The sequence below is a fragment of the Aotus nancymaae genome, unplaced genomic scaffold, assembly GCF_030222135.1.
Source record: "Aotus nancymaae isolate 86718 unplaced genomic scaffold, 86718_ANA_hifiasm-v0.15.2.pri h1tg000049l, whole genome shotgun sequence".
In the NCBI taxonomy this organism is placed as follows: domain Eukaryota; kingdom Metazoa; phylum Chordata; class Mammalia; order Primates; family Aotidae; genus Aotus; species Aotus nancymaae.
This window is the reverse complement of record NW_026988463.1, coordinates 2,805,211-2,824,408: the sequence shown is the minus strand read 5'-3', so window position 1 is coordinate 2,824,408 and position 19,198 is coordinate 2,805,211. Positions and strand designations below refer to the sequence as shown.

The following is a 19,198-nucleotide window of genomic DNA, read 5'->3' as shown; positions in this document are numbered from 1 at the left end:
TGACGCACGCAGCCAGTCGTGCTGACGTGCAGCGCGGCCCAGGCGGGGTGCGAGTGGCGCAGTCGGAGCCCGCTGCGGCCCCTGAGGAAGCGAGGAGGCGTCGGCGTCGGCTGAGGCGGGCGGACCGGCGAGGCGAGGCGGCAGCTCCAGGCCCCGAGGGACTCGGGAGCTCGAGCAGCGGCGGCGGCAAGACCTCTCCCCCTCGGAGGCGGCGGGCGGAGGCGGCGGGTGAGAGGGTGAGGGAGCCAGCGAGCCGGGTGGGGGAGGGGCGGCGGCCCCGGCGCGAGGCCAAAGCGCGCGGAGAACGGCTCAGGTCGCCGCGCTCCTCCGCGCGCACGCGCGCTCCCCGCCCTTCGCTGGCGCGGACGCCCTCGCCTCCCTTCCCCCTTCCCGCCGTTCCTGTCGCTGGCGGGCTTCGACTCCCCCGCCCCTCCCCCATGACAACGGCGCTCGTCGCCGCCTTTACTCGGGTTCGCGAGCGCCTTTGGTGAGGGGGAGCGCGCGCGCGCCTCGGCTTCACCCCTCCCCCACACACGTGCGGCCGAGGTGGCCTTTCCGCAGCTGCTGCTTTCGGCCCTTAAGTGGCGGGGAAGGGGCGGCAGCGAGGGGCCTGCTCCCGGACTCTTGTCCCCGGCACCCGATCCCTGTCCTCAGGTTTCTCTTCGGCGTTAGACTGCCCGAGCCGGGGCCTCCCAGACTGCGGGGTCGCGCAGCTCCCTCCCCCATTCCGCAAGGCCGAAAATAGGCCCCCGGCGCTGCGGGGAGGGCCTTGAACTCCGGGGCCCGGATTTAAACGGTTTGGGCTCCTGGCTATCAGCCAGAGTTGTTACGGGGGAAGAAGCCCCAAATCTTAAGAATTGTAAAGGAAGTGAACGTATTACGTTTACGTTTTTAAGGTAGACTGTGCGTTCCCTTCTTTCACTTTTTCATCGTCTATCGAAAATTCTTTTTTAAAAAACTAAGACTTTTTGAGCCCTTTCGTTGGGAAGAAAACGCCGGACTCTTTAAGTTTCCTGGTTAGTTTCAGGCGTTATTTGGCACACAGCTCTTCCGAAGCTTGGTTTCCACTCGGCTTCAGTTAGACCAGTCTGGATCAAAAATTCAGAGTGTTTTGTTGCTTTTCCTCCTAAGTGCGTGGGCTTAGGTCTCTTCTGAAGCTGCTGTTTTAGCTTTCTGGGTTCTTTGTGTCCACTCAGCTGTGCTGGAGTGCCCTGGTGCTGAGCTGGCTGTGCTTGATGTCCGTTTTCTGGGACAATCCTTTTCTCTCCTTTTGGTACCATTTTCTTTTTTTGCATATTTTAATGTTGGGTTTCAAGATACCTTTCTACTTCCTTGTTCGGGCTCTGATTTCCCAACAGAAAAAAAGGGTTTTTTTGTCTTCCTTTGTACCTTTTACTTTGTGCTTTTACCTTAGGTGACTTTTCCATATGCATCCACCCTTATGGGCCCCACTTGAAGAATTTTATAAAATCGTTCGGTTTGGTGATTTGTGTGTGGTGTTGATGTCCTACTTTCCTTGTTTTAGCACCCCCTTAGATGCTGTGGGGTCGTTGTCTGTGTGTGGGGGGGGGGGGGTAGAGGTGGCTCATTCCCTGAAAGTTCTCCGAAACATTGTGACTTAATATCCTTTGCTTAGCGTCTACTGGCTTTTTTTTTTTTTTTTTCCTGAGACTGAATCTTGCTCTGTTGTCAGGCTGGAATGCAGTGGCACGGATCTCGGCTCACTGTAACCCTCCGCTCCTGGGTTTAAGCGATTCTCCTGCCTCAGCCTCCCTAGTAGTAGCAGGGATGACAGGCATGCGCCGCCATGCCCAGCTAACTTGTATTTTTAGGAGAGACGGGTTTTCACCCTGTTGGCCAGTCTGGTCTCTTATCTCCTGATCCGCCCACCTTGGCCTCCCAAAGTGCTGGGAGTACTGGTGTGAGCAACTGTGACCAGCCTGGTTTTCTCAGAGATCGGGAGGATTTTTGTGTGAGGTGGTATGGAAGTGTGGGTGAATGGTAAAGCTGAAGAATTAATTGCAGGTCAAAAACATTCTGCAAGGGAAGCAGAAATTAGGTGGGGTAGGCAGAGGCAGAGAAGGACCTACTTTTAAACTGTGTGGGGAGGATTGGTGCTAGAACATGAAAATGAGGATTGGGATGTAGAGAAATTTATTTTTTGAGCCATAATATTTTTCGTTTTTTCCTGAATTTCTACTTAGTCTCTTCTGTCTTTTTTTTTTTTTTGAGGGAGTCTCGCTCTGTCCCCAGGCTGGAGTGCAGTGGCGTGATTTTGGCTTACTGCAGCCTCCACCTCCCAGGTTCAAACTCTTCTTCTGCCGTAGCCTCCTGAGTAACTGGGACTACAGGCGCACGCTGCCACGCCTGGCTGATTTTTGTGTTTTTGGTAGAGACGGGGGTTTCACTGTCTTGGCCAGGATGATCTTGATCTCTTGACCTCGTGATCGCCCGTCTCGGCTCTCAAAGTGCTGGGATTACAGGCGTGAGCCACGGCGCCAAGCCTCTTCTGACACTTTCTGCTTTCAGTATTGGGTCTGCTGCTGGGATTGGGTAGGGACCCATCCTTAGTCTAGGGTGAGGAGGTATGGAAGGGAAAACTGTTCTGGACCTTGGCTAGCTCTCTTCCATTCAGCATTTCACCATACTATGTGTGTGTGCGCACTAGGATATTTACCCAGACATTTGTGTGATGCGTCTTTCTAAAATTTCCCTAAATACATCCTTCCCTTCTATCCAGTTAATATTTCCATCTTTGATTAATCTCTCCACTTTGCCTATTCCTTAGGAGTTTTTCTGAGTGGTTTTTCCTCACACATGTATGTTTTGGGAAACTATCTTAGAGAGGATAAGGAAGAGAAAGAAAGAGAATATATGTAATTGGAGAAAGGAATAGAGTATGTGTAAGGAATAGAGTATTCCTTAGGCAAGGAATCTAACCAGAGAAGCTGGGACTTGAGAATTTTTCAGTCACGTTAGGGTTGGGACAAGTTGAAAGGCTAGAACCTGGGGGGAAGCATGGGGTTAACACAGGAGAGAAGGGAGAGAGAGGCAGGGTTGGGAGAGAAAAACTAGGAAGTGCCATCCAGGGGATTGTTAGGGAAAGCCAACAGTTGGACATTAATGAAAGTGGGATATAGAGAGGGTTTCTAGACTTAGGGCAAGGTATGTGGAGAAGGTATGGTAACGGATGGAACAGAGAAGAGTGGTTTGATGTGTTTAAATAGAGCATAGAGTTGAAAACAGGTAATATTTGGCAGGAGCTGGCAAGATTTGGAGGAGACGTAAATTGTGTTAAATCCTATTTAGAGGAAGGAAATTGAAGAAATAAAATACCAGGATAGTTGATAGGGTCTTTAAATATTTGAAATCAAGGAAATGGCCGTTAACCTGGGAGGTGAAGTTTATGAAGATTTTCCACGGTTCATGTGTGTTTCTTATGTGCATGCTGGTGTTTAGTTGGGGTGTGAGGCTGCACATTCTGAACCAGCTAATCCACTGTTTGGATACTGAGGGGCTGTGTAGTTTATTTTGTATTCAAGTAGGGTGGTCTGAAATCCTTAGGTAAGTTCTTGGGAGTCTTTGGACATGAACTAGAGGTCCTTGGGTGCCACAGATCTATGTCTGTTGTTTGTTGTGCCCAGGAGGCCTTAGTTGGTTATCAGAGGTCAGGAATTAGAGTAGTTGGTAAAGACATCACTTGTGCATTTTGGGGCCAAAGGAGAATAAAAAGGGACAGTGTGGAGAAATTTGAGAGAGACAGATCCTTGTTTGCATAGGGTGGAAAAAGAAGGAAATCTAGGTGCAGGGAGGGATTATTTAGAATTCTGTGCCAAGGGCATTGAGAGAAAGGTTGTAAGAACTGGGCTGTGATTTGGTAGAAAGTAAGTTGTGAAGGACAAAGGAGTGGTTTTTTTGGGAGACCAGAAGGATGATGGAGCATTACACAGCTGAAAACTTAGTGTGAAGATAAATGTTGAAATAGGGATGAAGAAGAGCAGGAACTTGGGTGTGTGGGGGGTAAGTGGTTAGTTTGGGGCCAGGGGCCTGACCCGTGTCTCCCCGCTCCCCTTCAGGAGCGGTGGTATCCCCCCTCACCCCGGGCACGGGGCCATGTACAACGGGATCGGGCTGCCGACGCCCCGGGGCAGCGGCACCAACGGCTACGTCCAGCGCAACCTGTCCCTGGTGCGGGGCCGCCGGGGTGAGCGGCCTGACTACAAGGGAGAGGAGGAACTGCGGCGCCTGGAGGCTGCCCTGGTGAAGCGGCCTAATCCTGACATCCTGGACCACGAGCGCAAGCGGCGCGTCGAGCTGCGATGCCTCGAGCTGGAGGAGATGATGGAAGAGCAGGGGTGAGGGAGGGCTGGGGGAGAGTCAAGCACTGAATGAGTGCAGAGCTGGGGGTGTTAGGTGGGATGTATGGAGCTTAAGGCTAGCTGGCTGAAAGAGGCCTGGCAAGGAGTTGTGGTAGGGGAGGAGGTAAATGAGCTCTAGAGTATTGAAAAACAGTTAAGGGACAGTGCAGAGTGGGAAATGAGAAGGCTGTGTGTCAGGGACGTAGATGGGAGCCTGAGGGACTGAATGGAGGCACATGGGGGAAGGGAGGGGCCATTGAAGAACAAAAATGTGTTTTAAGGGAGAAACAGGAAAGCACATACCAGGTAGAAGAGCTAGGTAAGCTGATAGGTGTTGTCATTGGTAGAATAGAAGATAAATGGATGTAGGGATTGAGGCCTTGGAAAGTAACATAGGCAGGAAAAGAGGAATTGGAAGAATGCTTGAGTAAGAGGGAATCTGGGCTGGAAAGGGAAATTTTGGAAAAGGAACACATTAAGACAAACTCTCAGAGCAGTGGTTTTCAAACTTCAGCAATGGTGACCCTTTTTTACAGTATACTTCACTTTGGAATCTTAGGAAATAAAAGGCCTATTCTTGTTGAAGTTGGGGAGGAGCATTTGGAACCCTGCTTGCTTAATTTTTTTCTTTTGGCCCCTGTAGCATGTTTAAAATCCACTGTTCTAGAGGGTATAGTAAGTAGAGGGAAGAAAGATGATGAGAAAAGATCAGGACTGGAGAGAAGGGACTTTTGGGTGAGAGCAAACAAAAAGGTCTGTGTGTGCATGGAGAGGGAAGGGACCCTTTTGGGAGTGAGGGAAGTGGAGACCTGGGACTGGGGAAAGTATCCTGTTAAGCTTAACCTCGAAGGGATTTGTTCTTCAGGTACGAGGAACAGCAAATTCAGGAAAAAGTGGCGACCTTTCGACTCATGTTGCTGGAGAAGGATGTGAACCCTGGGGGCAAGGAGGAGACCCCAGGGCAGAGGCCAGCGTGAGTGTTGAACTCTCCCTTGATGACTCTGGACTCTGGCTGCTGGCTGCCGCTGCTGTCCTTTTCCTCATGTGGGACTTCCTCCCTGCTTTTGTCTGCCTTTCCCATGCCTTATTTGGCTCCTGCTTATACTTGTGTTCTGAATATGACTCCGTCCTTTATATTTCCTTCAGACTTTGCTTTTTTTCTCTAGGGTCACGGAGACTCACCAGTTGGCAGAATTGAATGAGAAGAAGAATGAAAGACTCCGTGCTGCCTTTGGCATCAGTGATTCTTATGTAGATGGCAGCTCCTTTGATCCTCAGCGACGTGCCCGAGAAGCTAAACAACCAGCTCCTGAGCCTCCCAAACCTTACAGGTATACAAGGCCAAGAAACCACTGATAACTTCTTTTCTTGTTTGTAAGCTCCTTGCTCTGTTTTTTTTCCTTTCATAGGCTGGCCCAAACTCTTCAGATTTTGTTCTGAAGTTGAGGTGTCCAAGAAAATTTGGGCAAGGGCTAGCCACAGTGGCTCATGCCTGTAGTAGAATTTTGGGAAGCTCAGGCAGGAGATCACTTGAGTCCAGGAGTTTGAAACCAGCGTGGACGATATAGTGAGACCTTGTCTCTACAAAAACTGGAAAAAAAAGCTGGGTGGTGGCACATGCCTGTAGCCTGAGCTACTTGGAGAGGCAGAGGCAGGAGGATGTCTTGAGCCCACAAGTTGGAGGTTACAATGTGAGCTATGATGCTGCCACTGCACCCTAGCCAAGGCAACAGAGCGAGACACTTTTGCTTTTTTATTTTTATTTTTATTTTTGAGGCTCTGTCTTTTAAAGAAAAGGAACATTTGTTCTAGCACCCATCTCTGCTACTTTCCATTTTTCCCAAGCCTTGTTCGGGAGTCCAGCAGTTCTCGCTCACCAACCCCAAAGCAGAAGAAGAAGAAAAAGAAGAAAGATAGAGGACGGTAAGTTAGTTGGAAACTTATGCTGATAGCTAGAGGACCAATCCTGTGGTGTACTTCTCTCCGGAAGTGGAGAGTTCTGGCTTCCAAAAAGCAGGAAATAGTTGTCAGGGTGGAGGGAGTTACCACTGAGGCCTCAGCTAGAAGAAATGTGTGAGTTTCTCAGTGGGGAAGTGTTGAGTTTGCAGTTCTGCTAATTAGGATTGGCCAGCAGCATTTTGGATTCTGGAATTTTCTTTTTCATTTTGAGGTTTGTTGACTTAAGAAGTTTCCAAAATTGTTGGAGAAGGCAGAAATAAGTCCTGGGCGTAGGTCTGCAGACCTGGTGCTATTAGGATGTTCAAGTGTTTTAGAAACCTTTTTAGGGAAGGGATTGTAAGTGGGAGGGCCAGGAAAGAAGCCAAGCAGAATGATCTTGCTTCTGAATCCATCTTTAGCAGGTCAGAGAGCAGCTCTCCTCGACGGGAGAGAAAGAAGAGCTCAAAAAAGAAGAAGCACAGGTACGAGGTGGGAATACTTGAGTGATTGGAGAAGGTTTCCTGAATTCAGGCAGAGGTGTTGGTTTATGTTTTTTTCTTCTCTTTTTTCCAACAGGTCAGAATCTGAGTCCAAGAAACGTAAGCATAGGTAAGAAGAGTTCTTTAACTCATAGGGGGACACAGTGGCATATGGGAGCAGTGAGCCACTGCCTGATGGCCCTCTCATTCTTAGCCTCTGGGAGATTTCTTTTTCTTGGAGTAAAGCTCAATTCCTTGATCTTATTCCTGGCAACACTCCTTAATCCTTTTCATTTCACTTTTGGTTTTATTTTCTTTTTTTAAAAGAATTACTTTTAACAACCTTGCCTTATTTCCCAGGTCTCCCACTCCAAAGAGCAAACGGAAATCTAAGGACAAAAAGCGAAAGCGGTGAGTGAATTCGTGGGGACTTTGCTTGGGTTGTAAGGGAATGCCACCTTAGCGGGAGAGGGTTGTATCAGTTACGTCCCTGACTGGTAAAGGGTTGAGGGATAGGCGAGGAGAATCTAGGAGAGGTACAGCAGTACCCTGAGCTGTGGTGGTTGTCTTTTAGGTCTCGAAGTACAACACCAGCCCCTAAGAGCCGCCGGGCCCACCGTTCAACTTCTGCTGACTCCGCTTCCTCCTCCGATACTTCCCGCAGTCGGTAAGGGGTAGTCCAGGAGGAAGGGAGGGAGAGGGAATGATGGGTTAATTAATTTAATATTTATTGAGCGCCCACGGTGTGCTAGGCGCTGCACAGACCATTCGGAAGACACGGTCCCTGCCCTCTAGGAGCTGACAGGCTAAAGCAACAGGATGGACAGACATATACATTTCCCCTTCTCTTTTTTTTTTTGTTTTTGTTTATTTGTTATTTTTTGTTTCGTTCTGATGTATATGGACTGCCAGAATAGGGGGGGTGGTGGTTTGTTCGTGGTGTCTGGGGGAGGAAGGAATCCTTACCCTGGCTTCCTTAATCGGGGAAGGCTTCCTGAAGGAGGTGGGCTCAGAGGTGAGTTGTGAATGAAGCGGGTAGGGAGTGGGCTGGGTGGATGGTTTGGGGATGTTTGGGGGAGGTGAGTAAAGGGGTAAAGGGAGAGCATTCTTTGGGAATGTGTTGGGAAGAGAAGAACCAAAGTGGACTGTACTTGTACTTCAGTGAATCATTTGAGTCATGTGACTAAGAAGGCGTTTTGGAAGAGGGTTGTACAGTTAGGAAAAGTGGATGGGAGTTGGGGAGGGGGTTTCCTGTTCTCCCTTTGAGCTGATTTCCCTCCTCTCCCCCCATCCTCAATTAACTCCCACAGGTCTCGAAGTGCTGCAGCTAAAACTCATACAACTGCTTTGAGTGGAAGAAGTCCTTCCCCTGCTTCAGGGCGACGAGGGGAGGGAGATGCGCCTTCCGGTGAACCAGGTACTACCAACACACAACGGCCTAGTAGCCCAGAGCCTGCTACAAAACAGCCTAGCAGCCCTTACGAAGATCAAGACAAGAAGGAGGTATGTTCCTGAGTTGGTGATCATTGGATTGCAAGTGTATTGATTTAGGATAAACGTGTGATGTGAAAGGGAGAGGAGGTAATAACTTATTAAAAGAAATGAATTCAGTTTTTTTTTTTTTGCATTCCTCTCCTAATTATTTCTCCTACTGAGTCTGCAGTACTTTTAGGATTGTGACCTGACTGAATTGTGAATCCTTTAGAATCAAATTTCATTAGGTATTAATAGGTTTTATATTGTGTCTTGTTTGTATGTAGAACTAGAGCAAAAGTTGTGTCTGTGTACTCTTTATGATATCTCTAGTTTCTTCTCTGTTTCATTAAATGCTGGTCCTGTCTCAGTAAAGCTTAATCTATTGGGTTGCCACCAATTGATTGAAACACTGGAAGTTTTCAGTAGTCCATGATGTTTTGTACCTTCTGTTCTAATGTAAGCCTTACTCTTCTTGCTTCAGTGGTTACAGTTTTAATACTTGCCTCTATTGTCAATTTTCCAAGTCATCCAGTGTTACCTTTCGAAATTTCAAGTTGGTTGACCTCAGGAACTTAACTACTTCCCTATTGCTTTTGAATTTATGTTTAAGGCTTTTATAATTTGGTGTTTTTCTCATTTCCTTTACCCGTTCTGGTCTACTTTTTTACTTTTCACGCAAATCATGTTCTCACATCTTTATTCATGCTGTTTCTTTTCCTTAATGTAGTTAATTTTTCAAAGATGAAGTTAGCATTCGCTTTAGGAACCTGCTTATCTTTCCATTTAAAGATAGCTTTTTTCCATCTTCATAACATTTTGTAGTGGCATTTGTCGTTAAATGAAGTGCATTAGTTATTTGCATTTTGTGTTTCTCTTGGTTGTAAGATTCTCAGACTATCTGTATCTTTGTATGTTTTCCCTACTGTGCTTTAATGATTCTTTGTTATTGAGTGAAAATGATTGCTTGTGGTCATGGGTTGTGTAAAAGAAAAGTTTTCATTGGAAAGGGTGTTGGGATCTCAGGGATGATGTGACATTTTGACGTTTATGAATCCCTACTCTCTCTTCCGCTCTTAGAAATCTGCAACTCGACCTAGCCCCTCTCCAGAAAGGAGCAGCACAGGCCCAGAACCACCTGCTCCCACTCCGCTCCTTGCTGAGCGACATGGCGGCTCCCCACAACCCCTTGCAACAACCCCCTTAAGTCAGGAGCCAGTCAACCCCCCATCTGAGGCCTCTCCAACTCGGGGCCATTCACCACCTAAGTCTCCTGAGAAACTTCCCCAGTCTTCTTCCTCAGAGAGTAGCCCACCATCCCCTCAGCCTGCCAAAGTTTCTCGGCATGCCAGCTCTTCCCCTGAAAGTCCTAAACCTGCTCCAGCTCTGGGGTCCCACCGAGAGATTTCTCCTTCTCCCACATCCAAGAATCGCTCACATGGCCGAGCAAAACGGGATAAATCACATTCTCATACCCCTTCCCGTAGGATAGGGAGGTCCCGTAGCCCCGCCACTACTAAAAGAGGGCGATCTCGGTCTCGAACCCCTACAAAGAGAGGTCATTCTCGATCCCGATCTCCCCAGTGGCGTAGGTCCAGGTCTGCACAGAGGTGGGGAAGATCTAGAAGCCCCCAGCGACGTGGCCGTTCTAGGTCTCCTCAGCGACCTGGCTGGTCCAGGAGCAGAAATACCCAGAGAAGAGGCAGGTCTAGATCAGCAAGGCGAGGGAGGTCTCACTCTAGATCCTCGGCCACTAGGGGCAGATCTCGTTCTAGAACACCAGCCCGGCGGGGCAGGTCCCGCTCTAGAACACCTGCCAGGAGGAGATCACGATCCAGAACACCCACCAGGCGTAGGTCTCGGTCTAGAACACCAGCCCGGAGGGGCAGGTCTCGGTCTAGAACACCTGCGAGGCGCAGATCTAGGACCCGATCACCAGTAAGACGGAGGTCTCGTAGTAGATCACCAGCCAGGAGAAGTGGCAGATCACGCTCTAGAACCCCAGCCAGACGTGGCCGCTCACGCTCCAGAACCCCAGCCAGACGTGGCCGCTCACGCTCCAGAACCCCAGCTAGACGTAGTGGTCGCTCACGCTCCAGAACACCAGCCAGGAGAGGGAGGTCTCGGTCTAGGACACCAAGACGAGGAAGATCCCGCAGTAGAAGCTTAGTTAGACGTGGCAGATCTCACTCTAGAACACCTCAAAGAAGAGGCAGGTCTGGCTCATCTTCGGAGCGGAAGAACAAATCCAGAACATCTCAGAGAAGAAGCAGGTCCAATTCAAGCCCAGAAATGAAGAAATCTCGCATTTCTTCAAGGCGGAGCAGGTCTCTCTCTTCACCACGGTCCAAAGCAAAATCTCGCTTGTCTTTGAGGCGCAGCCTTTCAGGGTCTTCTCCATGCCCTAAACAAAAGTCACAGACACCACCCAGGCGCAGTCGCTCTGGATCCTCCCAACCTAAAGCTAAATCTAGAACGCCAGCCAGACGCAGTCGCTCCAGTTCTTCTCCGCCACCTAAACAGAAGTCTAAAACACCATCAAGACAAAGTCATTCCAGTTCGTCTCCTCATCCTAAGGTGAAATCTGGAACACCACCAAGGCAGGGGTCCATAGCAAGTCCCCAGGCCAATGAGCAATCTGTAACACCACAAAGACAGAGCTGTTTTGAATCATCACCTGACCCTGAGTTGAAATCTAGGACCCCTTCTAGACATAGTTGCTCAGGGTCTTCTCCTCCTCGAGTGAAATCTGGCACACCTCCCAGACAGAGTCCATCTAGGTCATCATCTCCACAACCCAAAGTGAAGGCGATAATATCACCAAGACGAAGCCATTCTGGCTCCTCTTCTCCAAGTCCTGGTAGGGTGACATCTAGAACACCTCCAAGGCAAAGCAGATCAATGTCTCCCTGCTCCAATGTGGAATCCAGATTGCTGCCAAGATACAGCCATTCTGGGTCCTCCTCACCAGATACCAAAGTGAAACCTGAAACACCACCAAGACAAAGTCACTCAGGGTCTACTTCACCACACCCCAAAGTAAAGCCCCAAACTCCAACAGGGCCGTATCTTTCTGGATCAAAGTCACCATGTCCCCAAGAGAAGTCTAAAGACTCACTAGTTCACAGTTGCCCTGGATCCTTCTCTCTTTGTGCAGAAGTAAAATCTGACTCACCACCAGGTGAGAGCTATTTTGGCCTCTCGCCTCTGCAACTGAAAGGACAATCCCAAACTTCACCAGACCACAGATCTGATACTTCAAGTCCAGAAGTGAGACAGAGTTGCTCAGAATCACCATCTCTGCAGAGCAAATCTCAAACATCACCTAAGGGAGGTCGGTCCAGGTCTTCATCTCCAATCACTGACCTGGCATCCAGATCTCCAATAAGACGAGATAGAAGTGAGTTGTCAGCAAGTCCTACCTTAAAATCGGGAATGTCTCCTGAGCAGAGCAGGTCTCAGTCTGACTCTTACTCACATCCTACAGTGGACTCAAATTCTCTTCTGGGGCAGAGTAGATTGGAGACTTCTGAATCAAAAGACAAAACGGCTTCACCCCTTCAGGAGGATGCCACGGCATCACCTCCTAGACAGACATACAAATTTAGTCCTTTTCCAGTACAGGATAGGCCTGAGTCTTCACTAGTATTCAAGGACACACCCAGAACCCCGTCAAGGGAAAGAAGTGATGATGGGTTATCTCCAGAAACAAAAGAGCAAAATAGTGCATTGCCTACGTCAAGCCAAGATGAGGAGTTATTGGAGGTGGTAGAGAAGTCTGAAGAACCCACAAGCCAAGTTCTGCCTCATTTGTCTTCAGAACTTAAAGAAATAGCTGGAAGTAACTTCGAATCATCTCCTGAAGTAGAAGAAAGGCCTGCTGTGTCCTTGACTCTTGATCAAAGCCAGTCACAGCCTCCTTTGGAAGCAGTGGACGTCCCTGCAATGGCCTCATCTTGGGGTGGGCCACATTTTTCTCCAGAACATAAAGAACTGTCTAACTCCCCACTCAGGGAGAACAGTTTTGGATCGCCTTTAGAATTTAGAAGCTCAGGCCCACTTGGTACAGAAATGAATGCTGGATTTTCTTCTGAGGTTAAAGATGATTTGAATGGACCTTTTCTGAATCAGCTGGAAACAGATCCGTCTCTAGACATGAAAGAACAATCAACACGATCCTCCAGACGCAGCAGTTCTGAGTTATCCCCAGATGCCGTGGAAAAGGCAGGGATGTCTTCAAATCAGAGCATCTCTTCACCTGTGCTTGATGCTGTGCCCAGAACACCCTCAAGAGAAAGAAGTAGTTCTGCATCTTCTCCTGAAATGAAAGATGGATTACCCAGAACTCCATCAAGGAGAAGCAGGTCTGGGTCTTCTCCAGGACTTAGAGATGGGTCTGGGACTCCCTCGAGACACAGCCTGTCTGGGTCTTCTCCTGGAATGAAAGATATACCTAGAACACCATCCAGAGGGAGAAGCGAATGTGATTCTTCCCCAGAACCAAAAGCTTTGCCTCAGACTCCTAGGCCGAGGAGTCGTTCTCCATCATCCCCAGAGCTCAACAACAAGTGTCTTACCCCTCAGAGAGAAAGAAGTGGGTCAGAATCATCAGTTGATCAGAAAACTGTGGCTCGGACTCCCCTGGGGCAGAGAAGTCATTCGGGGTCTTCTCAAGAACTTGATGTGAAACCCAGTGCATCCCCTCAGGAAAGAAGTGAGTCAGACTCTTCTCCGGATTCTAAAGCGAAGACACGAACCCCACTTAGGCAGAGGAGTCGCTCTGGATCATCTCCAGAGGTTGACAGCAAATCTCGACCTTCTCCTCGGCGCAGTAGGTCTGGTTCCTCCCCTGAAGTGAAAGATAAGCCAAGAACAGCACCCAGGGCACAGAGTGGTTCTGATTCTTCTCCTGAGCCTAAAGCTCCAGCCCCTCGGGCCCTTCCCAGACGGAGCAGATCAGGTTCATCAAGCAAAGGCAGGGGCCCTTCTCCTGAAGGAAGCAGTAGTACTGAGTCCTCTCCTGAACATCCGCCCAAATCCAGAACTGCGCGCAGAGGCTCCAGGTCATCACCAGAGCCCAAGACCAAGTCTCGTACACCACCTCGACGTCGTAGCTCTCGATCATCTCCTGAGCTAACAAGGAAGGCCAGACTCTCCCGTAGAAGCCGCTCTGCCTCATCCTCACCAGAAACTCGCTCGAGAACTCCCCCAAGGCGCCGGAGAAGTCCCTCAGTGTCTTCCCCAGAGCCAGTAGAAAAGTCAAGGTCTTCACGCCGACGCCGCTCAGCTTCATCTCCACGCGCTAAGACAACCTCAAGGAGAGGCCGCTCTCCTTCACCAAAGCCTCGTGGACTCCAGAGGTCCCGTTCCCGCTCAAGGAGAGAGAAAACCAGAACAACCCGACGTCGAGATAGGTCTGGATCTTCTCAGTCAACCTCTCGGCGAAGACAGCGGAGCCGGTCAAGGTCACGGGTTACTCGACGGCGGAGGGGAGGCTCTGGTTATCACTCACGGTCACCTGCCCGGCAGGAGAGTTCCCGGACCTCCTCTCGACGCCGAAGAGGCTGCTCTCGGACACCTCCAACCAGTCGGAAGCGCTCTCGCTCACGCACGTCGCCAGCCCCGTGGAAGCGTTCTAGATCTCGAGCCTCTCCAGCCACTCACCGGCGATCCAGGTCCAGAACCCCCCTGATAAGCCGGCGTCGGTCCAGGTCTCGAACCTCACCAGTCAGCCGGAGACGGTCGAGGTCCAGGACTTCGGTGACTCGTCGAAGATCCCGGTCAAGAGCATCCCCAGTGAGCCGAAGGCGGTCCAGATCCAGAACACCACCAGTAACCCGCCGTCGTTCAAGGTCCAGAACGCCAACAACACGCCGGCGCTCCCGTTCTAGAACTCCGCCAGTGACTCGCAGAAGGTCCAGATCTAGGACTCCACCAGTAACCAGGAGGCGATCTCGAAGCAGAACTTCGCCTATCACTCGCAGAAGATCAAGATCTAGAACATCTCCAGTCACCCGAAGGAGATCTCGATCTCGCACCTCTCCAGTAACTCGAAGAAGGTCCCGCTCTCGAACCTCACCAGTGACACGCCGCCGCTCTAGGTCCCGGACACCTCCAGCTATTCGGCGCCGCTCTAGGTCTCGAACGCCACTGTTGCCACGCAAACGTTCTCGAAGTCGCTCACCACTTGCTATCCGCCGCCGCTCTAGATCCCGTTCTCCGCGAACAGCTCGGGGCAAACGGTCCTTAACAAGATCTCCTCCAGCCATCCGCAGGCGTTCTGCATCTGGAAGTAGTTCTGATCGTTCACGTTCTGCTACTCCTCCAGCAACAAGAAATCATTCCGGTTCGCGGACACCTCCAGTAGCACTCAATAGCTCCAGAATGAGCTGCTTCAGTCGTCCTAGCATGTCCCCAACACCTCTTGACCGCTGTAGATCACCTGGAATGCTTGAACCCCTTGGCAGCTCTAGAACACCCATGTCTGTTCTGCAGCAAGCCAGTGGCTCCATGATGGATGGTCCAGGTCCCCGAATACCTGACCACCAGAGAACATCCGTGCCGGAAAATCATGCTCAGTCTAGGATTGCACTTGCCCTGACAGCTATTAGTCTTGGCACCGCTCGGCCTCCTCCGTCCATGTCTGCTGCTGGCCTTGCTGCAAGAATGTCCCAGGTTCCAGCCCCGGTGCCTCTCATGAGTCTCAGAACCGCCCCGGCAGCCAACCTTGCCAGCAGGATTCCTGCAGCCTCTGCAGCAGCCATGAACCTAGCCAGCGCCAGGACACCTGCCATCCCAACGGCAGTGAACCTGGCTGACTCTCGAACGCCAGCTGCAGCGGCAGCCATGAACTTGGCCAGCCCCAGAACAGCGGTGGCACCTTCTGCTGTGAACCTGGCTGACCCTCGCACCCCAACAGCCCCAGCTGTGAACCTAGCAGGGGCCAGAACCCCAGCTGCCTTGGCAGCTCTGAGTCTCTCAGGCTCTGGCACCCCACCAACTGCTGCAAACTATCCCTCCAGCTCCAGAACACCTCAGGCTCCAGCCTCTGCAAACCTGGTGGGTCCTCGGTCTGCACATGCCACAGCTCCTGTGAATATTGCCGGCTCCAGAACCCCTGCAGCCTTGGCCCCTGCAAGCCTCACCAGTGCTAGGATGGCTCCAGCATTGTCTGGTGCTAATCTCACCAGCCCCAGGGTGCCCCTCTCTGCCTACGAGCGTGTCAGTGGCAGAACCTCCCCACCGCTCCTTGACCGAGCCAGGTCCAGAACACCACCGTCTGCACCAAGCCAGTGTAGAATGACCTCTGAGCGGGCTCCTTCCCCTTCCTCTAGAATGAGCCAGGCACCTTCACAGTCTCTTCTTCCTCCGGCACAGGATCAGCCGAGGTCTCCTGTGCCTTCTGCTTTTTCAGACCAGTCCCGTTCTTTGATTGCCCAGACCACCCCCATAGCAGGGTCTCACTCCCTTTCCTCTGGGGCAGTGGCAATAACCACATCCTCTGTTGGTGACCACAATGGCATGCTTTCTGTCCCTGCCCCTGGGGTGTCCCACTCTGATGGGGGGGAACCACCTGCCTCTACTGGGGCCCAGCAGCCTTCTGCATTAGCCGCCCTGCAGCCAGCAAAGGAGCGGCGGAGTTCCTCCTCCTCCTCCTCGTCCTCTAGTTCCTCCTCTTCATCATCATCATCGTCATCATCCTCCTCCTCCTCTGGCTCCAGTTCTAGTGACTCGGAAGGCTCTAGCCTTCCTGTGCAACCTGAGGTGGCACTAAAGAGGTGAGGGAGCTTGACTTTTAGAAACCTTTGGGGGGAGGTATCCGGGGTGGGTTGGGGAGTGGGGAGGGAGAAACCATGTTACAGGTGCTTGGCTCTTGGAGGAGGTATGGGGACCTTGACCCTCAAGCTGGGGGTAGAAGAGAATGTGGGGGCGGGGGTGGAGGGGGGAGGAATGGGACAGATAAAAGTCTCCGAAGGTTCATTCTCTAGAGGATAATGATAAGTTTTCCGTCTCTACAGAGGACAGAACTAGAGGAAATGGACTTAATTTTACAGCAGGAGGGATGGCAGTTAGACCTCAAGAGGAACTCCCTGGGCTGGAAGGATCTTCAGAGGTCATCCCATCCCTCTCCCTGCCTCCAGGCAGGACGGCCCCTTCCCCAGCCAACCTGCACTCACAGGGGCCTCCCCAAGCTGCGGCTCTCCGAGGAAGGAGACTACCCAGCTTCAGCTTCCACACCTGAGCCCAGAGGCCTTATTCCTCCATCAGGGACATTCTTGAGGTTTAACCTTGATCCCTTATGCTGCGGGCCCCAGCCTGTTGCTTCTGTTAGCAGAGGTTGGGTCAGCTCGCACCACTGCTCTCCAGAGAATCGCTGGCTCACATGGCTCAGAGAGCTCCCATCGCCTTTCTCAGGCACCCCTCCCCCACTGCCGTTCCTCCAGGCCAAGGAAGGTAGGGTTGGGGCTGGGGCAGCTTGTCTCCTTGTGACGTGCCTCTCCTCCCACAGGGTCCCCAGCCCCACCCCAGCCCCGAAGGAGGCTGTTCGAGAGGGACGTCCTCCAGAGCCAACCCCAGCCAAACGGAAGAGACGCTCTAGCAGTTCCAGTTCCAGCTCCTCCTCTTCATCTTCCTCCTCCTCCTCCTCTTCCTCTTCTTCCTCCTCCTCTTCCTCTTCTTCCTCCTCTTCCTCCTCCTCCTCCTCCTCCTCCTCATCTTCCCCTTCCCCTGCTAAGCCTGGTCCTCAGGCCTTGCCCAAACCTGCAAGCCCCAAGAAGCCACCCCTTGGCGAGCGGAGGTGAGTGCTGCCTTGCCAGAGATGAAAGGAGGGTGAGGGAGTGACTTGTCCAGAGAAGGGGTCCTGGGGTGTGAGCCTCCCAGCTGGGTGTCTCACGTGGCCTTGGGCGTCTGGTTGTGGGTGAGGAGGCGCTTGCTCTCCTCTCCTCTCCTGCTCGTTGTACCCTGTTCTGGCGAAGGGCTGTGCCATCCACAGGGTCGCTCAGGCCAGGACTGGGGGCTCCTTGGTTTCTTCTCCCTCCCTCAACACACAGCTTGGTCCCAGGGTTCTAGTGTCTCCCCATTACTGCTGCCAGGGCTCTGGTCTGGCCACCGTCATCTTCTCCCGACTCTGTCCACAGCCTCCTCCCTGTTTCCCCGCTTCCACGCCTTCCTCTTCCACATGTAGCCAGAGGGACCTTTCTAAAACGCACATCTGGCTACTTCCCTCCACTCCACAAATCCTTCGGGACGCCCTGTGGCCTGCAGGACAAAGCCCCACCTCTGCGGGAGTGGCGTGTGAGGCTCTTCACCAACGGGCCTCGCCCGCCCTGTGTTCTCCTCCTGCCCGCCCCCACACATGCCCTGTGCTCCAGCCACACCCAGCGCCTTGCAGTCTAAGGAGAGCCCATGCCTTTGGACATGCTGTTCCTTCTGCCTGGAATTTCCTTGTCCGCCTGGTGAACTCCTCGTTCTGCAAGACTCCGCTCAAACAGCACCTTCGAGAAGACTCCCCTGCCCCTTCCCTGCCCTGCCCCATGTCCCTCTCCCTTGGGTCCCCAGAGCCACGCACATCCAGCCCTGCTTCCCACACATGGGGCCGTGCGTGCCTTCCTTCACCACTGAGCTCCTTCAAGGGCAGGGACTGTCTTTATCTTTGCATCCCCCGCTGCACCCTGTGCCTGCCCACTGGGCACTCGGTGGATGGTGTGCGGGCGGATGGGTGAGTGAGCGGACAAAGGTGGGTCTGAGGCTGGCCCTGTGTGGTATGAGGTTTGGTGGTCAGGACCTGGGCGGGTGGTCCTGAGTGCTGGCCGGTGGGTTTGAAAGGGTGTGGTGCTATTGGGTCCTACTGTGTTCCCCAGGTCCCGCAGCCCCCGGAAGCCAATAGACTCTCTTAGGGACTCTCGGTCCCTCAGCTATTCACCTGTGGAGCGTCGCCGTCCCTCGCCCCAGCCCTCGCCACGGGACCAGCAGAGGTAGGGCCAACTGCAGATGTCAGCACCCAGCCCGGTCTGGCCACCACTGCTTTCTACAAAGAAGAAAGCTTTGGGGTTCAGTGGTGCCTGAGGTTGGTGCTACCCTATGAGCTGATGTCTGTCCTGTGTTGCAGCAGCAGCAGTGAGCGGGGTTCCCGGAGAGGCCAGCGTGGGGACAGCCACTCCCCTAGCCACAAGCGCAGGAGGGAGACACCTAGCCCTCGGCTCCTGAGACACCGCTCCTCCAGGTGCGCATTCTCCTGGAAGGCTGAGGCCCACTTTGGGAGCCGGTTCTGGTGGTGGTGGGTGGCAGCCCCATTTGAGTGGCATTGAAGCAGGAGCGCTGGGGTGGGGCCTCCCTGTTGACCTCCATCTTCTGTTGCAGGTCTCCATAAATCGTCTCTGGGGGATTGTACCACACCCCATGCTCTGGAGCCACAGGGAGTGTCCCTTCGTCCCCAGCAGAGCCGTGGGAGGGTCCTTGTCTGCCCCCTTTTGAGCCTTGGCAGCCCTTGGAGGGCTCCCTTTCCCTCCCCTTTTTTTTCTTTGTTCCTGTGAAATGTTAATCTCCGTGAGTTTTTCCTGGTTCACGTGTTCTGGGGGGTTTGGGGTGGGAGGGAATGCAGATGGGAGTTGGGGGAGGGGAGGATAACACTTCAGGATACCCCACCCTGGAGTCAGGGCCAGGGAGGCATGGCCCTGTTTGTATCCAAAAGTACCTGGGGTGATGGTGGTTAGGGACTGGAGGTTGTGTGAGGTGTTCTTGGAAGGAAGGGGCAGGAATTGGAATTAGTTGGTTCCTACTGCCCCCCATGAGGTTGTGTACCCCTCCCCCCAACTTTTCACGTTTCTTAAAGGCATTTTGGTTTTTTAAAATCTGTACAGCAAGAGCAACTTTTTCTGTCAAATAAAAATGAGAAATGCAGGAACTGGGTCTGTAGACTTATTAGGTGTGGTAACAGGAAAGCCACCTCCT

General features: G+C 52.1%; 1 protein-coding gene across 6 annotated transcripts; it reads left to right on the top strand.

The window, feature by feature from the left end:
- Positions 1 to 18: 18 nt before the first annotated feature.
- Positions 19 to 19,147, top strand: SRRM2 (serine/arginine repetitive matrix 2). Of its 6 annotated transcripts, XM_012441838.3 has the most exons (15): positions 19 to 228; positions 4,077 to 4,355; positions 5,224 to 5,331; positions 5,525 to 5,689; positions 6,204 to 6,281; positions 6,716 to 6,778; positions 6,873 to 6,905; positions 7,136 to 7,186; positions 7,350 to 7,442; positions 8,086 to 8,278; positions 9,329 to 16,026; positions 16,758 to 17,045; positions 18,109 to 18,222; positions 18,357 to 18,470; positions 18,608 to 19,147. In XM_012441838.3, the coding sequence occupies exons 2-15, from the start codon at positions 4,114 to 4,116 to the stop codon at positions 18,615 to 18,617; spliced, it is 8,250 nt and encodes a 2,749-aa protein (XP_012297261.2). In that variant the 5' UTR covers positions 19 to 228; positions 4,077 to 4,113; the 3' UTR covers positions 18,618 to 19,147. The 6 variants fall into 6 exon arrangements, 5 of the variants coding, with proteins under 5 accessions (XP_012297261.2, XP_064218425.1, XP_012297262.2 ...); XM_012441839.3 differs by lacking the exon at positions 19 to 228 and having other exon boundaries at positions 2,395 to 4,355; positions 18,360 to 18,470; XM_064362355.1 differs by lacking the exons at positions 19 to 228; positions 18,357 to 18,470; positions 18,608 to 19,147 and having other exon boundaries at positions 2,394 to 4,355; positions 17,386 to 18,202.
- The last annotated feature ends 51 nt before the right edge of the window (positions 19,148 to 19,198 follow it).

Coding starts and splice junctions, on each gene's coding strand:
- SRRM2 (XM_064362355.1), top strand. CDS start 4,114: ATGTACAACGGGATCGGGCTGCCGACGCCCCGGGGCAGCGGCACCAAC. Junction 4,356..5,223: donor GAGATGATGGAAGAGCAGGG/GTGAGGGAGGGC, acceptor TTTGTTCTTCAG/GTACGAGGAACAGCAAATTC. Junction 7,187..7,349: donor AAGGACAAAAAGCGAAAGCG/GTGAGTGAATTC, acceptor GTTGTCTTTTAG/GTCTCGAAGTACAACACCAG.